General features: G+C 43.6%; 1 protein-coding gene across 8 annotated transcripts in view; it reads left to right on the top strand.

Annotated features, from left to right (window-relative positions):
* MEF2D (myocyte enhancer factor 2D) overlaps positions 1-24,954 on the top strand; it is a 175,546-nt gene that overhangs the window by 120,739 nt on the left and 29,853 nt on the right. For all 8 annotated transcript variants that reach the window (XM_069727790.1, XM_069727734.1, XM_069727762.1 and 5 more), the window contains one exon: positions 11,078-11,303. In XM_069727790.1, the coding sequence (XP_069583891.1) occupies positions 11,250-11,303 (54 nt within the window). In that variant the 5' untranslated portion in view covers positions 11,078-11,249. The remainder of the gene's footprint in view (positions 1-11,077; positions 11,304-24,954) is intronic.

Genomic DNA, 24,954 nt, shown 5'->3' with positions numbered 1-24,954 from the left:
CAGTGACTGCACCAGCAGAATAGTGAGTGCTGCTCTGGAGTATAATACAGGATGTTACTCAGGATCAGTAATGTACGTACACAGTGACTGCACCAGCAGAATAGTGAGTGCTGCTCTGGAGTATAATACAGGATGTTACTCAGGATCAGTAATGTATGTACACAGTGACTGCACCAGCAGAATAGTGAGTGCAGCTCTGGAGTATAATACAGGATATAACTCCGGATCAGTAATGTAATATGTGTACACAGTGACTGCACCAGCAGAATAGTGAGTGCAGCTCTGGAGTATAATACAGGATGTAACTCAGGATCAGTACAGGATCAGTAATGTAATGAATGTACACAGTGACTGCACCAGCAGAATAGTGAGTGCTGCTCTGGAGTATAGTACAGGATGTAACCCAGTAATGTAATGTAATGTACGTACACAGTGACTGCACCAGCAGAATAGTGAGTACAGCACTGGAGTATAATACAGGATGTAACTCAGGATCAGTAATGTACCGTAATGCATGTACACAGTGACTGCACCAGCAGAACAGTGAGTGCAGCTCTGGAGTATAATACAGGATGTAACTCAGCATCATTATAAGATTAGTGATGTATCTGTAAAGTGATTCGCAGTTCAAGAATCTGTTAATTATTATTATTGCTACCCTTGGACCCAAGCGCTGACCCCGACTGTTTGCATTCTTTTGTCTACCAACATAATGGGCATCCCAGGTGGTTTATTGCTATATGGCCATTATATTTCTGTATGCTGCAGATATATGGAGATCCGTAGTATTCAGTGATTTATGCACGTTGTCTCTGTTATCAGCGGTACATTGTTGGAAATGTAGCTCGGTGACACTCACAGTTCCATGACAGATGATTGTATGTCATCCACCAGATAAGTAGGAGCAGGTCCATCTCCACATTATTTGTGATAGCCATTTGCAGGCTGATGCTGGATATTACTCTCATGTCATAGGGCAGGGGATGCACAGCATTTTTTTTGTTCCAAAGGCCACATTGCCACATTGAATCAATCCTAAGGGCCACAATTTTTTTTAAAGGGAATCTGTCACCCTAAATATCGTTTATGAGCTAAGGCCACCGGCATGAGGGGCTTATCTACAGCATTACAGAATGCTGTAGATAAGCCCCCGATGTAGCCTGAAAGGTAAGAAAAACAGGTTATATCATACTCACCAGGGGCGTTCCGGTCCGATGGGCGTCGTGGTCCAGGTCCGGCGTCTCCCATCTTCTTACGATGACGTCCTCTTCTTGTCTGCCTGCCTCGGCTCCGGTGCAGGCGTACTTTGCCCTGTTGAGGGCAGAGCAAAGTACTGCAGTGCGCAGGTGCTGGACCTCTGACCTGTCCCGGCGCCTGCGCAGTGCAGTGCTTTGCTCTGCCCTCAACAGGGCAAAGTACGCCTGCACCGGGAGAAGAAGAGGACGATATCGTATGAAGACAAGAGGTGCCAGACCGCGACGCCCATCGGAGCGGACCGCAGCGGGACCGCCACTGGGTGAGTATAATATAACCTCTTTTTCTCATCGTTCAGGTTTCATCGGGGGCTTATCTACAGCATTACAGAATGTTGTAGATAAGCCCCTGATGCTGTTGGCCTTAGCTCATATACGATTTTTGGGGCGACAGATTCCCTTTAAAGAGATACATAAATGAATACATTATAAGAACCACCATTAGTACATTAAGACAACACCGAACCAAATTTTTAGTATTTGAACAGGATTTGTAGAGTTTCTCCTCTCAAAAACTCAGTGTGAACACAAGTTAACTTAAAAAGAGTTATTTAGAGTAGAAACTTGCTAAAGCCTACTTTTAAACTTACATATGTAAGTTTTATCATCGCCATGAAACACGTTATGGATTCCTACATGTGTACATGATCAGAACCACTGTTGGCACATGAGTGCAGCACTATAACCACCATCATTAAATTAGTGCAGCACCAGAACCACCATAAACACATGAATTACCGTAAATGCCAGAAGCACAGTCAGTACATAAATGCAGCACCAGAACCACCTTGAGTACATGAATGCAGCTGCAAAACCACCGTGAGATCATGAATGCAGTGAAAGAACCTCCATTTGTACGTGTTTGCAGCAGCAACCCTAACCCCCCACACTGCCTTTTTCCAAAATTTCATACCTACATTGCCCCCTCTATAATACCATCTCACACACTGCCCATCTCCAAAATGCTCCACCATACTGCCTCTCACACACTGTCCTTCTCCAAATTATCCCCCAACTTTGCCCATCTGTATAATATTTCCCCGACACTGCCCCTCTTTATAATCTCCCCAGCGCAACCCCTGTTCCCCCACAAACTAACTGTTTCCATATCTCCCCCAAACTGCACTTTTCCAGGTCCCCCAACCCCACTGCCCCTTGTTATACTAAACCCCCTTTCACAATCTCCCCTATTGCCCCATAATGTCCCCCTTAATGCCCCATGTTGGCAATAATGTTCCAAATTGCCCTATAATTTTCCCCATAATGTCCCAAATTGCTGCATTATGTGCCCTTGCAGTAACACTAACCTTTCCTCCCCTGGCCCGTCATCTAAAATGACATGACACTTCATATTCGGCTCCTTGATGAAGCGCTTACTAGTGCCTGATGTCTCATGTGCAGGCCTGTCTTAGGCCGATTTCACACGTCAGTGGCTCCGGTACGTGAGGTGACAGTTTCCTCACGTACCGGAGCCACTGACACACGTAGACACAGTGAAATCAATGCATCTGTGCGGATGTCATTGATTTTTTTGCGGACCGTGTCTCCGTGTGCCAAACACGGAGACATGTCAGTGTTCGTGGGAGCGCACGGATTACACGGACCCATTAAAGTCAATGGGTCCGTGTAAAACACGTACCGCACACGGATGTTGTCCGTGTGCCGTGCAGGAGACAGCGCTACTGTAAGCGCTGTCCCCCCCCCCCACTGGTGCTGAAGCTGCGATTCATATCTTCCCTGCATCAGCGTTTGCTGTAGACAAGATATGAATAATCGTGTTTAAAATAAAGATCCATGACCCCACCCCCCTCCCACCCCCTGTGCGCCCCCCCGCTGTTATTAATATACTCACCCGGCTCCCTCGCTGGCTGGCGCTGCTTCCTGTCATGGCCGCACCTTCTACTGTATGAGCGGTCACGTGGGGCCACCCATTACAATCATGTATATGCGGCTCCACCGCCCATAGGGGTGGAGCCGCATATTCATTACTGTGCACAGGGGGTGGGAGGGGGCAGATTACTGGCAACTTTATTTTATAAACAAAAAAAAAAAAAACAAAAAAAAGATTATTCATTCCTTCTTTCCAGCAAACGTTCTGGAGAGAAGGGATGAATACCGGGTTCAGCACCGCACGCAGGGGACAGCGCTTAACTCTAGCGCTGTCTCCTGCACGGTCCGTGTGGTCCTCAGTCAGCACACGGGCGGCACACGGCTGCCGCACGTGTGCCACACTGATGTTCAACGTAAGCACACGGACACGGATAATTCCGGTACCGGAATTATCTGGACGTGTGAGACTGGCCTTATGGGAAGATTTGGTCTCATGGTTATCCCTGGTTACGCACATATTCATGTAGCTGAATCAAAGTGGAGGTGTGGATGTAAGGCTGGATGTTCTTAGGACCTTAGAAGCTACCAGTAGAACTGCTATACCAGACACCGCCCTTCTAGACAGTAAAATAACTTTTCTGAATCCTGGACTAACCTTCTAATGAGTTATTTCATTAACTTTTTTGTTGGTCGGTGATGAATGTTTGATGATTGAACTTGTCTATTTATGCCCCTTTTTTCACATGTAAAGCGCCATGGAATAAATGGCGCTATAAAAATGAATAATAATAATTAGCAGGGGATCAAGTGGTTGGCACCCCCATGGGTCATGAAATTGTGAATGCGTTGTTCTGCGCATGCGTAACCAGTTCTCCTTTCACTGCCTATGCGCATGTGAACTACCACTGCATTCACACTGGTGGGGAGGGTGGACAGTTTTTTTCTCCCCCCTGACCTATCTACATAGATCAAATAACAGTTGTGGTCAAAGAGAATTTCTCAATCGCCCCATTTGGGAAATCGTACATCTCCGGCCCAAAAGGTGGGCCTGGCCCATAGCTGTGTCCCCAAGATCGCTAGACATTCATTATCTTGTCACTAGAGTACAGGAGGATAGCAGTGGATGGAGGGGTTCCTAGATGCCATCACTTAGGTGTAAGATGGCCCATACATAGGGGGGAAAAAGCCCCTTTTCTCGATCAGTGGGTCGCCTTGTATTCATCTGGTGAATAGGAATTGTGGTGTGTGTTAAGACAAAGTGTCTCACATAACATTTACTGGCTCATGGTGGAAGTGAAAGAAGCTCTTTTTTGGCCTTTATAACTTGGGCCCTGTGGTCTCCGCTCGGTCAAGATCCTGGGTTAGTTTAATAAAGACGGCGTACAACTCTGGCCCAGCCGCGAAGTCAAACCTTACCCCCTCCTAAGGTAATAAACTGCCCATAGTCAGGCTGCAGGGCTCCAGAATTCCCTTTACTCCTCACGACAGTATTAAAATATCTGGAAAATAAACATTTGGGTTTCAGGAACCTTATAAAACACACAAGAAAGGGGGGAGTCCTTCTGGGGGAGAGACGGGTCTCCTCCTGTGCCGGACTGCACCCTGGCAAAGACCAGTCTACATCAAGGGTCAGGTAGTAAATCTGCGTGCCCCTGCAATGTTTGCTGTCATCACAGTCTCATTTTTTAGCATTTAGTTATGACTTTTTTTTTATTTACTTGTTTGTGTTTTAGATCTTAATGTTTTTATTTTAGTTTTATTATTATTTTTTAATATAGAAAAAAAAGAGACTACCAGAAGAGCCAAATCGTCAATAAGAAAAATCATTGAGTTTTGTAAATGTTCTTCTAATATCTTTCCAATTCTGCTAATTTACACAAAAATTACTGTCTATATCATTTTCTATAATAAATTATCCAAAAAGGGGTCCAATATTTATATCGTGCCTCGGTCAACTTGAAGTGTAAACTTCAAGGCTCTAAAAAGTTTACTCAGATCGCTATTTTAATATATTTTAATATTGGGTTTGGGAAAAATATTTTTCAAAGTGAATATTTTTCTTATTTTGAGACATCTTGTCCATTGATTATTTCTATTTTTTTAAATAGAAACGGGCACATTCCTGTAAATATAGGGCAAAAAGTAAAAAAGCAAGTCAATAAAAAAATATATAAAAACCGTGCCTTTCTTTAAAATATTCTCCTGTTTGCTGTCGGCAATATTTTTTTTTCTCTTCATTTTCTTCTTGTTATCCTTGCCAAATAAAATTGCCAGAACAGCGGGGCAGGTCCTTTTATCAAATATTTGTTACTATACGCAAATAAAAAGAAAAATCTGCATTTTGACCTTTGACGGGTTGATGAGGACATAAAAATCTGTTTGAAAATGGTAATTTTGTACATTAAACATTTGTGCTTTTCTAGATGTTTTTAGCAAAATGTACAGACTCTGCCCAGGGTAGTTTATTTTGTAAAGGGAAATCCATCCAGTTACTGAGTTACTTAGGTAGGTCGTAGGATTTTTTCTTTTTTATCTCCATACATATGTATATATAGTTACATACCCCCTCGGGGGTGGGAGGAATGAAAAAAAGGAAAACAAAATGTGTGTGTGTGTGTGTGTGTGTGTGTGTGTGTGTGTGTGTGTGTGTGTGTGTGTGTGTGTGTATATATATATATATATATATATATATATATATATATATATATATATATATATATATATTGACAATGATGACTCCAGAATTCGCGGCAGACTGTGCCTGTCGCTGATTGGTCGAGGCAACCTTTATGACATCATCGTCGCCATGGCAACCATTATGACATCTACGTCAATACTGTGCCCGTCGCTGATCGGTCGAGGCCGCCAGGCCTCGACCAATCAGAGACGCGGGATTTCCAGGACAGACAGAAAAACCCTTAGACAATATATATACGATCAGAGACGCGGGATTTCCAGGACAGACAGAAAAACCCTTAGACAATATATATATATATATATATATATATATATATATATATATATATATATATATATATATATATATATATATATATATATATATATATATATATATTGTCTAAGGGTTTTTCTGTCTGTCCTGGAAATCCCGCGTCTCTGATCGGTCGAGGCCGCCAGGCCTCGACCAATCAGCGACGGGCACAGTATTGACGTAGATGTCATAATGGTTGCCATGGCATACATGACTGTATGTCTTGGATTAGTATTAAAGGGAACCTGCCCCCCACGAAAATCGCGGGTGAGGTAAGCCCACCGGCATCAGGGGCTTATCTACAGCATTCTGTAATGCTGTAGATAAGCCCCCGATGATTCCTGAAAATGGAGAAAAAGAAGTTATATTATACTCACCCAGGGGCGGTCCCGCTGCGGTCCGGTCGGATGGGCGTCTCTGGTCCGCTGCGGCGCCTCCTATCTTCATTCCAAGACGTCCTCTTCTGATCTTCAGCCACAGCTCCGGCGCAGGCGTACTTTGTCTGCCCTGTTGAGGGCAGAGCAAAGTTCTGCAGTGCGCAGGCGCCGGGCCTCTCTGACCTTTCCGGCGCCTGCGCACTGCAGTACTTTGTTCTGCCCTCAACAGGGCAGACAAAGTACGCCTGCGCTGGAGCTGTGGCTGAAGATCAGAAGAGGACGTCTTGGAATGAAGATAGGAGGCGCCGCAGCGGACCATAGACGCCCATCCGACCGGACCGCAGCGGGACCGCCCCTGGGTGAGTATAATCTAACGTCTTTTTCTCCTCTTTCAGGTAACATCGGGGGCTTATCTACAGCATTACAGAATGCTGTAGATAAGCCCCTGATGCCTGTGGGCTTACCTCACCCGTGATTTTCGGGGTGACAGGTTCCCTTTAAATGCCAATATCTAATGTGTGGCTTGTGCTTTGTGAGATGCACGATGCTCCTGAGTCCTGATGCCTAGTGCGGCTTCCTCATCACTTGCCTATTTTGAGCCTTGTGTCATGGGGATTTTGTTACTCGGCTCCAAGGGATGTAGCTAATTAGAGAAAGGAAGTAGATTTGAGAAAGGGAAGTGCTAAGAACACAGAGGTGTAAGGTTCAGTAGGAGTACAAGGATGTGGTAGGATGTACAGTAAGTGCGCTGCCTCAAAACACAAACCCGCCAAGAACTGTGCGGTGACCCTATTTGTCGTCACCCAGATTCCTGAATTACAAATCTTCTTAATTAGACATTTCAGCCATTACTGTATCACCCTGTACTTTTTCTTTGGGAAACCTAGATAAAATTAGTGGCCACAATTCTTTTTTCTTGCTACATTTTATGTCAGTTGAAAATTTTATTTTTAAAATTGTTTACCGCCCCTTTAAGATCTTCTCCAGGAATATACAAAAAATGAACACATATAATAAAAAAAAAAGCACCACCCCTGTCTTCAGGTTGTCTGTGGTATTGAAACTCTGTTCTGTTAAAAGTAAATTGAGCTTAGCCACAATACCAAGCACAACCTGTGAACAGGAGTGGCGCTATTTTAAAATAATAATACTTTTCTAAACCTGGAGAAACCCCTCTTATCTCGATTAGATGCTTAGAATAAAGCACTCTGTCGAAAATGTCATCGTTTTTTTCTCTCACAGGTAGTGTTTTTTCCCTTCCTTGCTAAAGATAGATCGTTAGATTTTTAATTAGCAGATGGAGCAACACCGACATAATTTCACGTGGTTAAGTCGTGAATGGGTGTTCTTGTGAATTGCAGCACTTGCATGGAGGGCCACGCGCTAATGCGCGACTTGCACTCCTCTATCATCAGGAGATCATACATATTAATACAACCCAGCTTTACTCCACGGGTAACAGGCTGAGGGAATGAAGTAAAAAATGTTCCACTCTCTATAGTTGTCCTTTACTCAGAAAATCTGGAAATACTTAATAACATATAGTATAGTCAGTCTTTTATGTTTTCAATTTTGGTGTAAGGTTAATTTGAAGGAGGAAAGGACAAGTTGTATAACATAAAGCTGTCACTTGTATAGAATGTAGACTGGCCACCATGGACAATAAGATTCTAGCTACACTTACGTACAAGAATACTACTATAATACTGCTCCTATGTACAAGGATATAACTACTATAATACTGCTCCTATGTACAAGAATATAACTACTATAATACTGTCCCTATATACAAGATTATCACTACTATAATACTGCTCCTATGCACAAGAATATAACTACTATAATACTGCTCCTATGTACAAGAATATAACTACTATAATACTGCCCCCTATGTACATGAATATAACAACTATAATACTGCTCCTATGTACAAAAATATAACTACTACTAGATGGTGGCCCAATTCTATATAACTACTATAATACTGCTCCCTATGTACATGAATATAACTACGATAATACTGCCCCAATGTACAAGAACATAACTACTGTAATACTGCCCCTATGTACAAGAACATAACTACTATAATACTACTCCTATGTACAAGAATATAACTACTATAATACTACTCCTATGTACAAGAATAGAACTACTATAATTCTGCTCCTATTTACAAGAATATAACTACTGTAATACTGCTCCTATGTACAAGAATATAACTACTATAATACTGCTCCTATGTACAAGAATAGAACTACTATAATTCTGCTCCTATTTACAAGAATATAACTACTGTAATACTGCTCCTATGCCCAGGAATGTAACTACTATAATACTGCTCCTATGTACAAGAATATAACTACTATAATACTGCTCCTATGTACAAGAATATAACTACTATAATACTGCTCCTATGTACAAGAATATAACTACTATAATACTGCCCCTATGTATAAGAATATAACTACTATAATACTGCTCCCTATGGGCAAGAATATAACTACTATAATACTGCCCCTATGTACAAGAAAATAACTACTATAATACTGCTCCTATGTACAAGAATATAACTACTATAATACTGCCCCTATGTACAAGAATACAACTACTATAATACTGCTCTCCATGTACAAGAATATAACTACTGTAATACTGCTCCTATGTGCAAGAATATAACTGCTATAATACTACTCCCTATGTACAAGAATATAACTACTATAATACTGCCCCTATGTACAAGAGTACAACTACTATAATACTGCCTCTGTGTACAAGAATATAACTACTACTAGATTGTGGCCCGATTCTAACGCATCGGGTATTCTAGAATATGCATGTCCCCGTAGTATATGGACAATGATGATTCCAGAATTCGCGGCAGACTGTGGCAACCATTATGACATCATCGTAGCTGTGCCCGTTGCTGATTGGTCGAGGGCTGGCGGCCTCGACCAATCAGAGACGCGGGATGTCTACGTCCTTTATGACATCATCGTCGCTGTGCCCGTCGCTGATTGGTCGAGGGCTGGCGGCCTCGACCAATCAGAGACGCGGGATTTCTACGTCGATACTGTGCCCGTCGCTGATTGGTCGAGGCCTGGCGGCATCGACCAATCAGGGACGTGGGATTTCCAGGACAGACAGACAGACGGAAAAACCCTTAGACAATTATATATATAGATAATACTGCTCCTATGTACAAGAATATAACTACTATAATACTGTCCCTATGTACAAGAATATAACTACTATAATACTGCCCCTATGTACAAGAATACAACTACTATAATACTGCTCCTATGTACAAGAATATAACTACTATAATACTGTCCCTATGTACAAGAATATAACTACTATAATACTGCCTCTATGTACAAGAATATAACTACTATAATACTGCCTCTGTGTACAAGAATATAACTACTATAATACTGCTGGTATGTACAAGATTATATTGACTATAATGCTGCCACATGCCATATCCTGTACTCCTGAGGAGTGTCCTCCCCAATAAGTGGTTATGCTGTTTCCACACAGCAGCGGTAGTTTCCCCTCCATGTTACATTTCTCTCTGCTCCCAGCTGCTTTTCCAAAACACATTTCGGGAATCTGACCTGTTCCAACTTTTTTTTTCTCTCCCTTGCTCTCAGGCTTTTCCTGGCCTGAGAATCTTACAGTGGAAAAGCTATTTTTATACCGAGCCTTGGCTATTTTTGGGACAACAAGTGTAAAATTCCTCCTCTCAAAAACAATGGCGTGCGCAGCAAAAAAAAAAAAAACAATTTGCAGAGACGGCGGGGCCTTTGTCGTTCCTTGGCTGCCCTTGCCGCGCACACACATCTCACACTCGGGGTCCTGTGCTGCGCCATCTTAACGCTGTGACTCATGCGTTTTGCACAGGATAACAAAGTCGGCTTCCTGTTTTTCATGTACGAGTGCAATGGAGAGGTTCAGCTGTGGACCATGTCAGGGTAAACCAAATGTTATTGTATTTATTTTTTTTTAATCATTTTTTTTTTATTTTCAGCAAGTATGATCAAAAAGATACAACCTTTTTTTGCACTTATCTGGCCACTAGGGAGAGAGATTTTTTTAAATTTAGATTAGATGATTGTTTTTTATATATAGCAAGTGGCCTTAAATAGTTTTAAATAGCCTGTGATTTAATAATTGTCACTTTTTGGTAAATTAAAAAAAAATAGTGCAAAGAAAAAAATATTACTTTTTTTTTTTTTTTTTAGAAATATGGAGATTATTCCATATATTTCATTGCGTCGTAGATGGTAGTGATGGCTCTTATCGGAGATGAAAGGATGGATTGTTAAGGGAACCAGGGGCCTGATGTACTGTGGACCCAGCAGAATCGGCACTAGCCCGGGCTGCATCTTCCAGCACTTTCTGCCCCCATCAGCATATTGTAGGGGGAGATAATAAGACAGATAATACATGATTGATTCTAAACCATTAGACCGCTTTGGGGAGAGTTTCTGCTGCTGAACAATGTCGGTGGATTTCAGGATATTATCCCCAAGGGGATGTGATTTAACAAGGCTGAACTCTGTCTGATGGGAAACATGCCTTTCACATGCTCTTTCTCTCTCTTCTCTCTCTCCCCTCATCTGTAGAACTGAAGGCGGCGAAAACCCCTGCGAACATCTGGAGCCCGTGGACAAGTAACATGAACTGAAGGGAGACGAGCGCGGGGGACTGTTTGCAATTGTAAAGAGAGGGGGGATCAAAGACGGGAACCCATTCTCCGCAAGGTCTTCGCTTGGACAGTGAGGATTTACAGGCATCATGGGCAGGAAAAAGATTCAGATCCAGAGGATCACCGATGAGCGGAACAGACAGGTCGGTAGCAGCAGGAGTTTTGGTGCTCCAAGTGGCACCGCAGCTAAAGCTCCTAACATATTTTACGCTATAGGTTTGTCACTCGCAGGAGCTCACAAGCTATTCTGTGTAGTTGGGTCTTAAATAGTAATTGTCATAGTTTTATTGTTCTGTTCTTTTGTTATTTGTCAGGCACATTACTTTTTATCTGTAGAAATCAGAAGTGAAATTAGTTGGCCACCACTTAGACCCCTTAATAGACACTCTGAAAAATGGCTGCTGTCTTGTGTGTGTGTGTTGTAATGGACTAAATCATATCTAACTTGCTCTTAGTCACGTCAATTTTCCTCAGATTGGACCAGTATGTTGATGTGCTTGAGTACTGTAAAAAAAAATTCTGCCCTTATGTATAAGAATATAACTACTATAATACTGCTCCTATGTACAAAAATATAACTACTATAATACTGCCCCATATGTATAAGAATATAACTACTATAATACTGCCTTCTATATACAAGAATATAACTACTATAATACTGCTTCTATGTACAAGAATATAACTACTAAATACTGCTCCTATGTACAAAAATATAGCTACTATAATACTGTCTCCTATATACAAGAATATAACTACTATAATACTGCCCCTATGTACAAGAATATAACTCCTATAATACTTCTCCTATGTACAAGAATAGAACTACTAAATACTGCTCCTATGTACAAAAATATAGCTACTATAATACTGTCTCCTATATACAAGAATATAACTACTATAATACTGCCCCTATGTACAAGAATATAACTACTATAATACGGCCCCTGTATAGAAGAATAGAACTACTATAATACTGCTCCCTATGTACAATAATATAACTACTATAATACTGCTCCCTGTGTACAAGAATACAACTACTATAATACTGCTTCCTATGTACAAGAATATAACTGCTATAATGCTGCCCCTATGTACAAGAATATAACTACTATAATACTGCCCCTTTGTACAAGATTGACTACTATAATACTGCCCCTTTGTACTAGAATATGACTACTATAATACTGCCCCTATGTACATGAATATAACTACAATAATACTGCCCCAATGTACAAGAACATAACTACTGTAATACTGCTCCTATGTACAAGAATATAACTACTGTAATACTGCTCCTATGTACAAGAATATAACTACTATAATTCTGTCTCTATGTACAAGAATATAAGTACTATAATACTGCCCCTTTGTACAAGAATATAACTACTATAATACTGCCCCCTATGTACAAGAATATAACTAATATAATACTGCCTCCTATGTACAAGAATATAACTACTATAATACGGCCCCTATGTACAAGAATATAACTACTATAATACTGCTCCCAGTGTACAAGAATACAACAACTATAATACTGCCCCCTATGTACAAGAATATAACTCCTATAATACTGCTCCTATGTACAAGAATATAACTACTATAATACGGCCCCTATGTACAAGAATATAACTACTATAATACTGCTCCTATGTACAAGAATATAACTACTATAATACTGCCCCTATGTACAAACAAGAATATAACTCCTATAATACTGCTCCTATGTACAAGAATATAACTACTATAATACTGCCCCTATGTACAAGAATATAACTACTATAATACTGCCCCTATGTACAAGAATATAACTACTATAATACTGCCCCTATGTACAAGAATATAACTACTATAATACGGCCCCTATATAGAAGAATATAACTACTATAATACTGCTCCCTATGTACAAGAATATAACTACTGTTATACTGCTCCTATGTACAAGAATATAACTGCTATAATGCTGCCCCTATGTACAAGAATATAACTACTGTTATACTGCTCCTATGTACAAGAATATAACTGCTATAATGCTGCCCCTATGTACAAGAATATAACTACTATAATACTGCCCCTTTGTACAAGATTGACTACTATAATACTGCCCCTTTGTACTAGAATATAACTACTATAATACTGCCCCAATGTACAAGAACATAACTACTGTAATACTGCTCCTATATACAAGACTATAACTACTGTAATACTGCTCCTATGTACAAGAATATAACTACTATAATGATGTCCCTATGTACAAGAATATAAGTACTATAATACTGCCCCTTTGTACACGAATATAACTACTATAATACTGCCCCCTATGTACAAGAATATAACTACTATAATTCTGCCCCTATGTACAAGAATATAACTATTATAATACTGCTCCCTGTGTACAAGAATATAACTATTATAATACTGCTCCCAGTGTACAAGAATACAACAACTATAATACTGCCCCCTATGTACAAGAATATAACTACTATATTACTGCCCCCTATGTACAAGAATATAACTACTACTAGGTGGTGGCCCGATTCTAACGCATCGGGTATTCTAGAATATGCATGTCCACGTAGTATATTGCCCAGCCACGTAGTATATTGCCCAGCCAGATAGTATATTGCCCAGCCACGTAGTATATTGCCCAGCCACGTAGTATATTGCCCAGCCACGTAGTATATTGCCCAGACACGTAGTATATTGCCCAGCCACGTAGTATATTGCCCAGACACGTAGTATATTACCCAGTCACGTGGTATATTGCCCAGCCACGTAGTATATTGCCCAGCCATGTAGTATATTGCCCAGCTACGTATGTAACAAGTTAAAAAACAAAGAAGAAACATATACTCAACCTCCGAAGGCCCCTTGTAGTCCTGTCTCCTGTGTGCGGTGCACACGGCAGCTTCCGGTCCCAGGGTTGGTATGAGCGCAGGACCTGTGATGACGTCGCGGTCACATGACCGTGACGTCATGGCAGGTCCTTGTTGCATAGCATCTTTTGAATCGGAACCTGCCGCTTGCACTGCCGAGGACACTGCGCACGTCGGAGGGTGAGAATAACCTTTTTTTATTATTAATATTATTATTATTTTTAACATTAGATCGTTTTACTATTGATGCTGCATACGCATCATCAATAGTAAAAAGTTGGTCACACAGGGTTAATAGGTGCGTAACCGGAGTGCGTTACACCGCAGTCCGGTAACGCTGGCATTAACCCTGTGTGAGGGCTGACTGGATGACTGGAGGGGAGTATGGAGTGGGCACTGACTGCGCGGAGGAAGGAGTGGCTATATTGCCGCCGGACTGTGGCCGTCGATGATTGGTCGTGGCAAAACGCCCATGACCATTGCCACGACCAATCAGTGACTTGGATTCCATGACAGACAGAAGCTGCGACCAATGAATATCCATGACAGAAGGACAAACAGAAAGACGGAAGTGACCCTTAGACAATTGTATAGTAGATAATACTGCCCTTATGTACAAGAATATAACTACTATAAGGCCATGTTCACACAGTGCGTTTTTTACTGCGGAACCGCAGCGGTATTGCCGCTGCGGTTCCGCAGCAGTTTTCCATGCAGGGTACATAACAATGTAACCCTATGGAAAACAGTCACTGCTGTGCACATGGTCCGTAATTTCGTTTAAAAAGCCGCGCAGAATAGCTGCGGCAAAAAAGAAGGAGCATGTCACTTCTTTTTCCTGAACCGCAGCGGTTCTGCACCCATAGACCTCCATTGTGAGGTCAAAATCGCAGTAAAACCCGCAGATCAAAAATATATCTGCGGCTTTTACTGCGATTTGATGTGCAGAACCGCTGCAGCAGGAAGTGCGGGGGAGCGGGCGGAAGTGCGTGGGCGGAGTGTGGCTGCCCCCCCGTGCTCCGATCCTGCCCCCCCGGTGCTCCGATGCCCCCCCCCGTGCTCCGATGCCCCCCCCGTGCCCTAATCTCCCCCCCTTATACTTACCCGGCGTCCCGGTGTCCGTCCGGCCGTCTTCTCCCTGGGCGCCGCCATCTTGCAAAATGGCGGGCGCATGCGCAGTGCGCCCGCCGAATCTGCCGGCCGGCAGATTCGCTCCAAAGTGCATTTTGATCACTGAGATATAACCTATCTCAGTGATCAAAATAAAAAAATAGTAAATGACACCCCCCCCACTTTGTCACCCCCATTGGTAGGGACAATAAAAAAATTAAGAATTTTTTTTTCTTTTTTTCACTAAGGTTAGAATAGGGGTAGGGTTAGGGGTAGGGTTAGGGGTAGGGTTAGGGGTAGGGTTAGGGTTAGGGTATTTTCAGCCATTTTAGCCCTAAAAAGCTTCCTAGGAAACACACAGTCTCTGCATAGAAAACTGCATAAAAAAAGGATAAAAAAACGCATCAAAAAACGCATCAAAAAAGGACCAAAAAAAGGACCTGCGTTTTCTGCCAAGAGCTGCAGTTTTTTAAAAAAACTGTCCTGAAAAAAAAAGGATGGAAATCCTGAACGTGTGAACATACCCTAATACTGTAATCATTGTTGGTAACATGCTGTTTAACTGTTGCTGTGCATTATGGAAAGACTTGACTATCCCTTTAAGTCTCTCTGTGACGAGCCCAGGGGGTTGAGGCTTTAGAAAGCCAGAGTTAAAAAGGCAAACCGTATCAGTGTAGATTGTTTGTCCGGGGACTACAATAGGTTCAAGATGTCCTGCGTTGTGATTCTCTGAAATATAAACGTCCAAATTCTGTTTACAAGACGTAATTATGCCGCCATATGGTTTCTGGCCGATATTTGTTTGATGTCACATAATACGCTGGATGACTTTCAGGTATGTTGAGTAACAACGTTACCATCCGGCAAACAGAATCGTGCGAGTTCAGCCCACCACTGGGAAGCCATGATAAAAATGACTGTTTATTTTGCCAATTGTCACAGCAAATGCAGTGCAATATCCAAATCCTGAGCAACATCCCTGACTGGCTGCAACTTCTTCCTCTCCCTATTGAATGACATGAACAGTCGCTTGAGCTGAGTGTGCATTTTTTGGGGGGAGTTATGAAAAGTTACTGTTTAGCTTATAGCTATCTGCGTTCTATAGTCATCTCTAGATTGTAAAGGTGGTGCTATTGCTTTGGCCACTAGGCGGAGAAAATCCTGTTATCGCCCTTCCACATGAGTCAGCTGGGACCCCGCAGATGGCAGGATAGGGAAATGCCCTGTTGTAATGAATCGTAGGCCACTTATTGGCACAATCACTCCATTCACTGACTATGGAACTACAAAAGGTAGCCAAGTTCAGTGTCTGCCTCCTGCAGTCCCACAGACGATAGTCAGCGGTCGTGCACATGTGCAGTCACTGCTTTACTCCAGCGTTCCGTACCCTTCTTTGTAGTCCATAGGAGGCCATAGTGGTTTGACTCCCACCGATCTGCCAGTTATCACTTATCCACCTAGTCCCGCCGCTTTCTCCTGCATAGCCATGGACAATATTGGAGCTGTAGTACGCATGCGCTGTCACTACTTTTCCCGACGGGTCATCACAACTCCCTGTTTTCAGCTTTTACTAGGTCCCAGTGGCCCTTGTGATGTTTATTAATGGGGGTCCGACCACCGCTAGAACCTCCAGGACACTGAGCATTGTGATGTGTGATATCAGAATAGTCGTGACGGTGCATTTGTTATTGGGAGAATAGGAGAACGCAGCTATACTACCTAGTCTGATAGGCGAGTGCCTGCTGATCGCTGGGGTCCGGCCCCTGAGCACTCCTTTTGTACAAGGGCCGCGTTCTGATGACAGCCCGTGCCCTCGTTATGGTAACAGTCACCGGTGGCTTCCTTTTGGTCACAGTCACCTGGGCTGTAACAGGAGTCACCTCTATAGGGGAACCAATGTAAGAAGAGGTGGAGGAGCAGATTAAGGCTTTGGGTCGGCGGATCACTGTGGGGGGGCGTGAAGGCGCCTGTGAATTTTTCTAGAAATGGCAAAAGAAAGCCTCGGTGAGCGAACAGTGTTACGGTGCAGCCGCCCACATGGTGTACAATGTATACAATTGTTTTGGAAAGATAAAAGCCCCCGGCAGTTGTCCTTGTCACCGCTGCTTAGCTATTAACGCTGAACTCGCTCTCATCGTGCCTGTGGCTGTGAGACACGATGCCTGCCCCCCTGTTATAGCTGACTAGTCTCCTGACAAGCGGCAGTCTACGCGGCTCATTCCTGCAGCGTGGGAAATAGCGGGACTGAGAAGCTGGAAGCCGGAGCCAGCCAATCACAAAGCCCTTTTCAGCGCTGGCATTGGATTGGTTCTTTAGGTGGCCATATAGTGAGGGTATGTGTGCCCTTTAGCTTAGCTGTAATAGGATAGCACACAGATGCCGTAACCCTTACCCTTCTATACCTGTGCCCTCCAGCATTGCCGCTGTAATACGGAGCCGTGGCGGTCCTGCCAATACAAGGCCTTGATGAACACCGCTAACAAGCGACATCTTTGTCCCAATATGTCGCCCTCCAGCTTCAGCAGAATGATGATTGGCGACTGCATTTTCCAGCTCCATGGTCACAGCACCAAGCAGCTGTCAGCGTGAAGGCTAGCTCTCTGACAGGAGGCCACATGCCAGACACTGTCTCCTACCGTCGAGCTAGGGCCGCTTTGTACCTCGCTCTCATCAGCGTGAGCACACGGCCGTCTTTTGTCCCAGAGATGCAGCAGAGCGTTTGGAAAGTTGGGGTCAGGAGACTGCCAAGGTCCTTGTCGTACGCACAGATGCCAGGAAGCGTGGGAGAATCGGACCGCTTCACCAGGAAATCTGACTTCCTGCCGCTCCTCAGTTCTGCATCTTGGAGCCTCCTTTCATTCATGGCAGATGCAGCTTATTAATATGTTGGATCAGCCCAGCAGAATCCACCCCTGTAGCTGTGCCCAAAGACATGGCTGACCAATGTGCATGCTGTGCAGTACTTCTCCCACTAAAATCCATTTTTTTCCTTGAACAAACTTGTGTAATCTGAGCAGAGAAAAAAATGCTAAAAAAAAGTTCACTAATTAAATATTAAAAGGGTTTTCTGAAGCCTTTGCATAAAAATCATGGGTCCCCTAGCTCACGCACATGTGTTGTTTTACATGTCCCCTGCCTCCAGTATTCATGTCATTTTCTATTTGCTTTTGCATGATATTGTCCCTGAGAGCAACACATCACAGTGGTTTGTATGTGCCAGATACCCACAATGCATTGCACCATGGTGGTTTGTATGTGCCAGATACCCACAATGCATTGCACCATGGTGGTTTGTATGTGCCAGATACCCACAATGCATTGCACCATGGTGGTTTGTATGTGCCAGATACCCACAATGCATTGCACCATGGTGGTTTGTATGTGCCAGATACCCACAATGCATTGCACCATGGTGGTTTGTATGTGCCTTATACCCATGATGCATTGCACCACAGTGGTTTGTATGCGCCTTATACCCACAATGCATTGCACCATGGTGGTTTGTATGCGCCTTATACCCATGATGCATTGCACCACAGTGGTTTTTATGCGCCTTATACCCACAATGCATTGCACTATGGTGGTTTGTATGCGCCTTATACCCATGATGCATTGCACCACAGTGGTTTGTATGCGCCTTATACCCACAATGCATTGCACCATGGTGGTTTGTATGTGCCTTATACCCATGATGCATTGCACCACAGTGGTTTTTATGCGCCTTATACCCACAATGCATTGCACTATGGTGGTTTGTATGCGCCTTATACCCATGATGCATTGCACCACAGTGGTTTGTATGCGCCTTATACCCACAATGCATTGCACCATGGTGGTTTGTATGTGCCTTATACCCATGATGCATTGCACCACAGTGGTTTGTATGTGCCTTATACCCACAATGCATTGCACCATGGTGGTTTGTATGTGCCTTATACCCATGATGCATTGCACCACAGTGGTTTGTATGTGCCTTATACCCACGATGCATTGCACCATGGTGGTTTGTATGTGCCTTATACCCATGATGCATTGCACCACAGTGTTTTGTATGCGCCTTATACCCACGATGCATTGCACCATGGTGGTTTGTATGTGCCTTATACCCATGATGCATTGCACCACAGTGTTTTGTATGCGCCTTATACCCACGATGCATTGCATCACAGTGGTTTGTATGCATGAAGCATACCGTTTGTGTTTCTGGTCTTCTCCTATCGGGCATCAGTAATGAGCATGTATAGGAAGAAGACGAAGGCAGTATGGGCAATAGATTGGGTCAGCATCCTCGAGAAATCGAACAGGGACAGGCCTGAATATTTTTGGCAGTGCACTTTAATTTAAAAATGTCGTCTTTTTGCAGGTGTAAGGGGTTGATCATTAGATGATTGGTTATTGAAAATCTCTTTTAATATCAAAATGAGAAATATTGCAAAAATGGCACAGAAGTAAGGGCAAATAAAAGAAAATGATAAAAGTAAAAAAAAAAAAGACCTGAAACATGAATAATGACAATTAGTTGGTGTGAAGTGGTCGGTAGTCTGTAGCCTCCTGGCCTCAGAGGCTTGTCTTTTGGCTAGCTGACCTGGCGACACATCATCGTTTTGGGCATGAGAAGCGTGATATTGCACCAAGACAGCTAATAGGAATGGGAGCCACGGATGGTGGGGGGCAGGAGGCCGCTCTCAGGGGTCTCTATCCAAGGCTACAGGTTACAACCCCATTATGTGAATTCATTTTCATCAACTCGAATGACCATAATAAAAAAGCAAAATAAATGTATATAACCCCAACCCCAGAATATGAAATATACTATAATACCACCAGATGTCATCTGAACTAAAAAAATTCATATTATTAATGTTGGGTTTATGCCCAGGTTTCCTGGGTCTTCCGGAGGTGTACTGTGCCCACTCAGCGAGAATGTGAGGCCATTACAATGAAGTGTTAATGATTCAGTAATCCTTCCTAATAAGCGGCTCAGCAGGACAGCCCCCTCCCCAGGAGATTGTATGGCAGGAGACATTAATTAGCCTAGGCCTGGATAGTGTAATCAGATACTGTGAATTACTGAGGTGCTGTTATCAGCCTGTGGGTGCCTGCCCTGCAGTGTCACCAGGGATCTGTCTGGGGCTCTGCCATCACTTGTCACTATGAAGAATGCCCATAGATGGCATGGAGGAGGATAAGATGCTGAGTGGCTATGTATGAGGAAAGAAGCCGACCCTGGAGAGTGATGGTCCTATATAATACCCCTCCACCTATCTGATGCTGGGTTTCCTCCTGCCATCTCCTTACTTAAATTACATGTGTGATACTGTCTGCTGAGCTAGTGTATCTAATCCTATCCTGTGTGATACTGTCTGCTGAGCCGTGTATCTAATCCTATCCTGTGTGATACTGGCTGCTGAGCCGTGTATCTAATCCTATCCTGTGTGATACTGTCTACTGAGCTGTGTATCTAATCCTATCCTGTGTGATACTGTCTGCTGAGCTGTGTATCTAATCCTATCCTGTGTGATACTGTCTGCTGAGCCATGTATCTAATCCTATCCTGGGTGATACTGTCTGCTGATCCGTATATCTAATCCTCTCCTGTGTGATACTGTCTGCTGAGCCGTGTATCTAATCCTATCCTGTGTGATACTGTCTGCTGATCCGTATATCTAATCCTCTCCTGTGTGATACTGTCTGCTGAGCCGTGTATCTAATCCTATCCTGTGTGATACTGTCTGCTGAGCCGTGTATCTAATCCTATCCTGTGTGATACTGTCTGCTGATCCGTATATCTAATCCTATCCTGTGTGATACTGTTTGCTGAGCCGTGTATCTAATCCTATCCTGTGTGATACTGTCTGCTGAGCCATGTATCTAATCCTATCCTGTGTGATACTGTCTGCTGAGCCGTGTATCTATTCCTATCCTGTGTGATACTGTCTGCTGAGCCATGTATCTAATCCTATCCTGTGTGATACTGTCTGCTGAGCCGTATATCTAATCCTATCCTGTGTGATACTGTCTGCTGAGCCATGTATCTAATCTAATCCTATCCTGTGATACTTTCTGCTGAGCCGTATATCTAATCCTATCCTGTGTCATACTATCTGCAGAGCCGTGTATCTAATCTTATCCTGTGTGATACTGTCTGCTGAGCTGTGTATATAATCCTATCCTGTGTGATACGGTCTGCTGAGCCGTGTATCTAATCCTATCCTGTGTGATACTGTCTGCAGAGCCGTGTATCTAATCCTATCCTGTGTGATACTATCTGCAGAGCCGTGTATCTAATCCAATTCTGTGTTATACTGTCTGCTGAGCCGTGTATATAATCTTATTCTGTTATACTGTCTACTGAGCTGTGTATCTAATCCTATCCTGTGTGATACTGTCTTCTGGGCCATGTATCTAATCCTATCCTGTGTGATACTGTCTGCTGAGCTGTGTATCTAATCCTATCCTGTGTGATACTGGTTGTTGAGCTGTGTATCTAATCTTATTCTGTGTGATACTGGCTGCTGACCTAAGCTTATCACGTGGAAACCACTCAGCATTACTTATTGATACCGCGTTAGCAGGGTAATTAACATTGTGGGCCGGTGGGGCGACCTCTGGGTGTGATGAGGGTGATGGCTCGGAGTGATGAGGGTGATGGCTCGGAGTGATGAGGGTGATGGCTCGGAGTGATGAGGGTGATGGCTCGGAGTGATGAGGGTGATGGCTCGGAGTGATGAGGGTGATGGCTCGGAGTGATGAGGGTGATGGCTCGGAGTGATGAGGGTGATGGCTCGGAGTGATGAGGGTGATGGCTCGGAGTGATGAGGGTGATGGCTCGGAGTGATGAGGCTGATGGCTCGGAGTGATGAGGCTGATGGCTCGGAGTGATGAGGCTGATGGCTCGGAGTGATGAGGGTGATGACTCGGAGTGATGAGGGTGATGGCTCGGAGTGATGAGGCTGATGGCTCGGAGTGATGAGATGGAGATGGCTCGGAGTGATGAGATGGAGATGGCTCGGAGTGATGAGATGGAGATGGCTCGGAGCGATGAACGTTATGGCTCGAAGCGATGAACATTATGGCTCGGAATGATTAGGGTGATGGCTTGAAATGATGAGAGGGTGATGGCTCAGAATGATGAAGGTGATGAGATTACAGAGCAAATCCTATGTTTGGGGAAAGGTTGCTAATACCAATGAGGTCACATCCAGGGTTGAGGGACAGTGGTAGATCCCTAACAGTGACTCATCTATACCCATCAGCCTACTAGAGACCCATTTTTTCTTAAAATGGGTCTAAACGTCACCCATAACCATTGGCTTTTTAATGGAATTCGCTCCAGGAAATCCATCACCCTCTTCAGTCTGTCAAAGAATTAGTCCATGGCTCATAGGAGTCCACGTGTGAGTCTAGACTAGGGTCTGGACTGGCAGGCCTTCTCCTGAGACCTGCCATCAGTGCTTTCAGGCAGGCTCCTACCTTGAGATTAACTCCAGACACCAGTAAGGCTCTCAGATACCGTGTATTTGACAAGTGATGGGTTCAGATACTGACAGACATGTAGAAGCTGTGTGCTTGGCATAGCGAGGCCTTGATGCTGCAAGTCGCCCCCGCCATCTCTTTGGTCATCAGCAACTGTGACATGATGAAATTAATATATACAGAAGCCAGAAGTAAAACTAAGCACAGACCAGGACCTGCCGTCCGACCATTCTCAATGATGAACAAGCCTTGCCTACCTGACTGCTTTCCGCCAAAGCTCTTTGTGTCATGAGACCCTTTCTGACACTTTTTCTGGACCCTCGTGGTCCTATGAGCATTTTTGTTCATATAAAGGACCTTTATGGAATTAGACGGTAAAGCCTTTCCCTTGCCATAAACCCTAGATGTTTGCCGACTCCCTCACGATGGTCGCCGTAGGGTGCTGCAGCTCTGGAGGTTCATAGATCTCTGCCGCCGTGGCTGTCTTTTAGTTTGTAAGCAGATTGTTGCGGTGCTTGTGTGCACAAGATGTTCGCTGTTCAGAGCGTTACCGTGGCAACTGTCACATCACATAACACTCGGGTGAAGGATGAATTATAGGGCATGTTCCTCGTGAGCGCACACGTGACCACTGTCAGACCGCGCAACGCAAAGACCCCACTGTGAGCGGGCATTGCGCTTTGCTGTTCGCTTTCTTCCATACTTGCTTATAAAATAGGTTATTTGCGTTGCCTTCTGTTTCATACAGAGTCCAGCTAAAATTCCAACACTCTAAGGTTGGAGGAAATAACTCCTTTAAATTTTAAAGGGGTTGTCCCATATAAAAGCTATATAACCTTTTCTTGTAATAGATGATAAAAGTATAATTGGAAGGCATCCAGGTCCTCAGATTCCCCACTGATCTCGTAAAAGTACCTTGTGTGAATGGAGCAGTAGTGCGCATATGCAGCAGTAAATGAAGAAGCGGTTGCACATGCTCAATACAGCTTCGTTCACATGAGACTTTGGGACCACGTTCTTGTGATCAGTACAGGTTTCAATGGCTGGGCCACCAGCGTTCATGTACTGGTCATGTATCCTTTGGATAGGTATATCTTGGTTATGGGACAACCTTTTTTTTTATTACTAGAACTAAGTCCGGGATCTCCGTTGTCAAAGGCAGAGGGTGAAAATGAAAATGTTTTGCATTAATTAAACAGTCATTGAGCGCAGAGCGGATTGGAGCAAGCAGGTTCTCAAACACCAGACCGGGAGATGGGGACTTCAAGTGTAAAGATGAAAGTTAAAAGGCCTATCACACATCGCATCAGGCCGCAAAGCAAAGAGCTCTGTATATAGGGATTCAATTAGGCATCCTCTCCACTCAAGCCATAATTAATCTACCAGCTGAGCAATGTGCACGCCAGTCTCAATCCATGTACAGTGCCGACATTTTCTTTCTTCATGTCCTGCATAGTTCTGCAACAGGAACCTTTTCCATTTAAATGTCCATGCTGGTCCATTTTTGGTCTGTCATAAACCATGCCACAAGCAAAGGAAAATGTATGGCATTTCAGTGCAAGCAGAACAAAGTGACCCGTTCTTAACTAAGGCTGGGTTCACATTAGCATTTGGGGACTTTGTGGAGGGCTGCATACGTCCTCTGCTAAGCTCCGCCTACTTCTGCATTCGTTCTGCGTACCTATCTTTAACATTGGGTACGCAGGACATGCAGATGTATGCGGATGCGTCGTTTTGACGCACCCGCCGTCCGCACAAAACTCATCTTGTTGCTTTCGCTCTAACAGATGATATCATAATGTGTCCACCTCCCACTTTATGGCCAAGCATTCCTTTTCTACGATGGAATAATTCTTGCCACATGACCACAGCTTCCTGCTCAGGTAGAGTTGTAGGCATGTGGGAAGGGCATATCCTGCCCGTGTATCTCCTGAAAAAGGACTGCTCCTAAATCGACTTCTGAGGTGTCTGTCGGGAGTACAAATTCCTTCTAAAAGTCGGGGTCAACCAGAATTGGCTGCTTACACAGACATACTTTCAGTTCTTGAAAGGCTGTCTCCCTCTCTGAAGTCCATTTTGCCATAGGTGATTTTGTACACTTAAGGAGGTTTGTCAGAGGTGCGGCCATTATGGCAAAGTTCAGACTGAAACTCCTGTAGTACCCCACGATTCCCAGAAAGTATCTAACTTGGTTCCTTGAAAGTAGTCTCTGCCAGTTTTGGATTGCATTTACTTTATTGATCTGGGGTTTGATCTCTCCCCTACCTACTCAATATCGTAGGTATATTGTCTCTTCTTTCCCTGTGGCATTTTTTTTTTTTTTAGGATT

Source organism: Ranitomeya imitator, chromosome 1 (assembly GCF_032444005.1).
Source record: "Ranitomeya imitator isolate aRanImi1 chromosome 1, aRanImi1.pri, whole genome shotgun sequence".
NCBI lineage: Eukaryota > Metazoa > Chordata > Amphibia > Anura > Dendrobatidae > Ranitomeya > Ranitomeya imitator.
The sequence above is the reverse complement of the archived record's forward strand: the minus strand, read 5'-3'. Positions and strand labels throughout refer to the sequence as shown.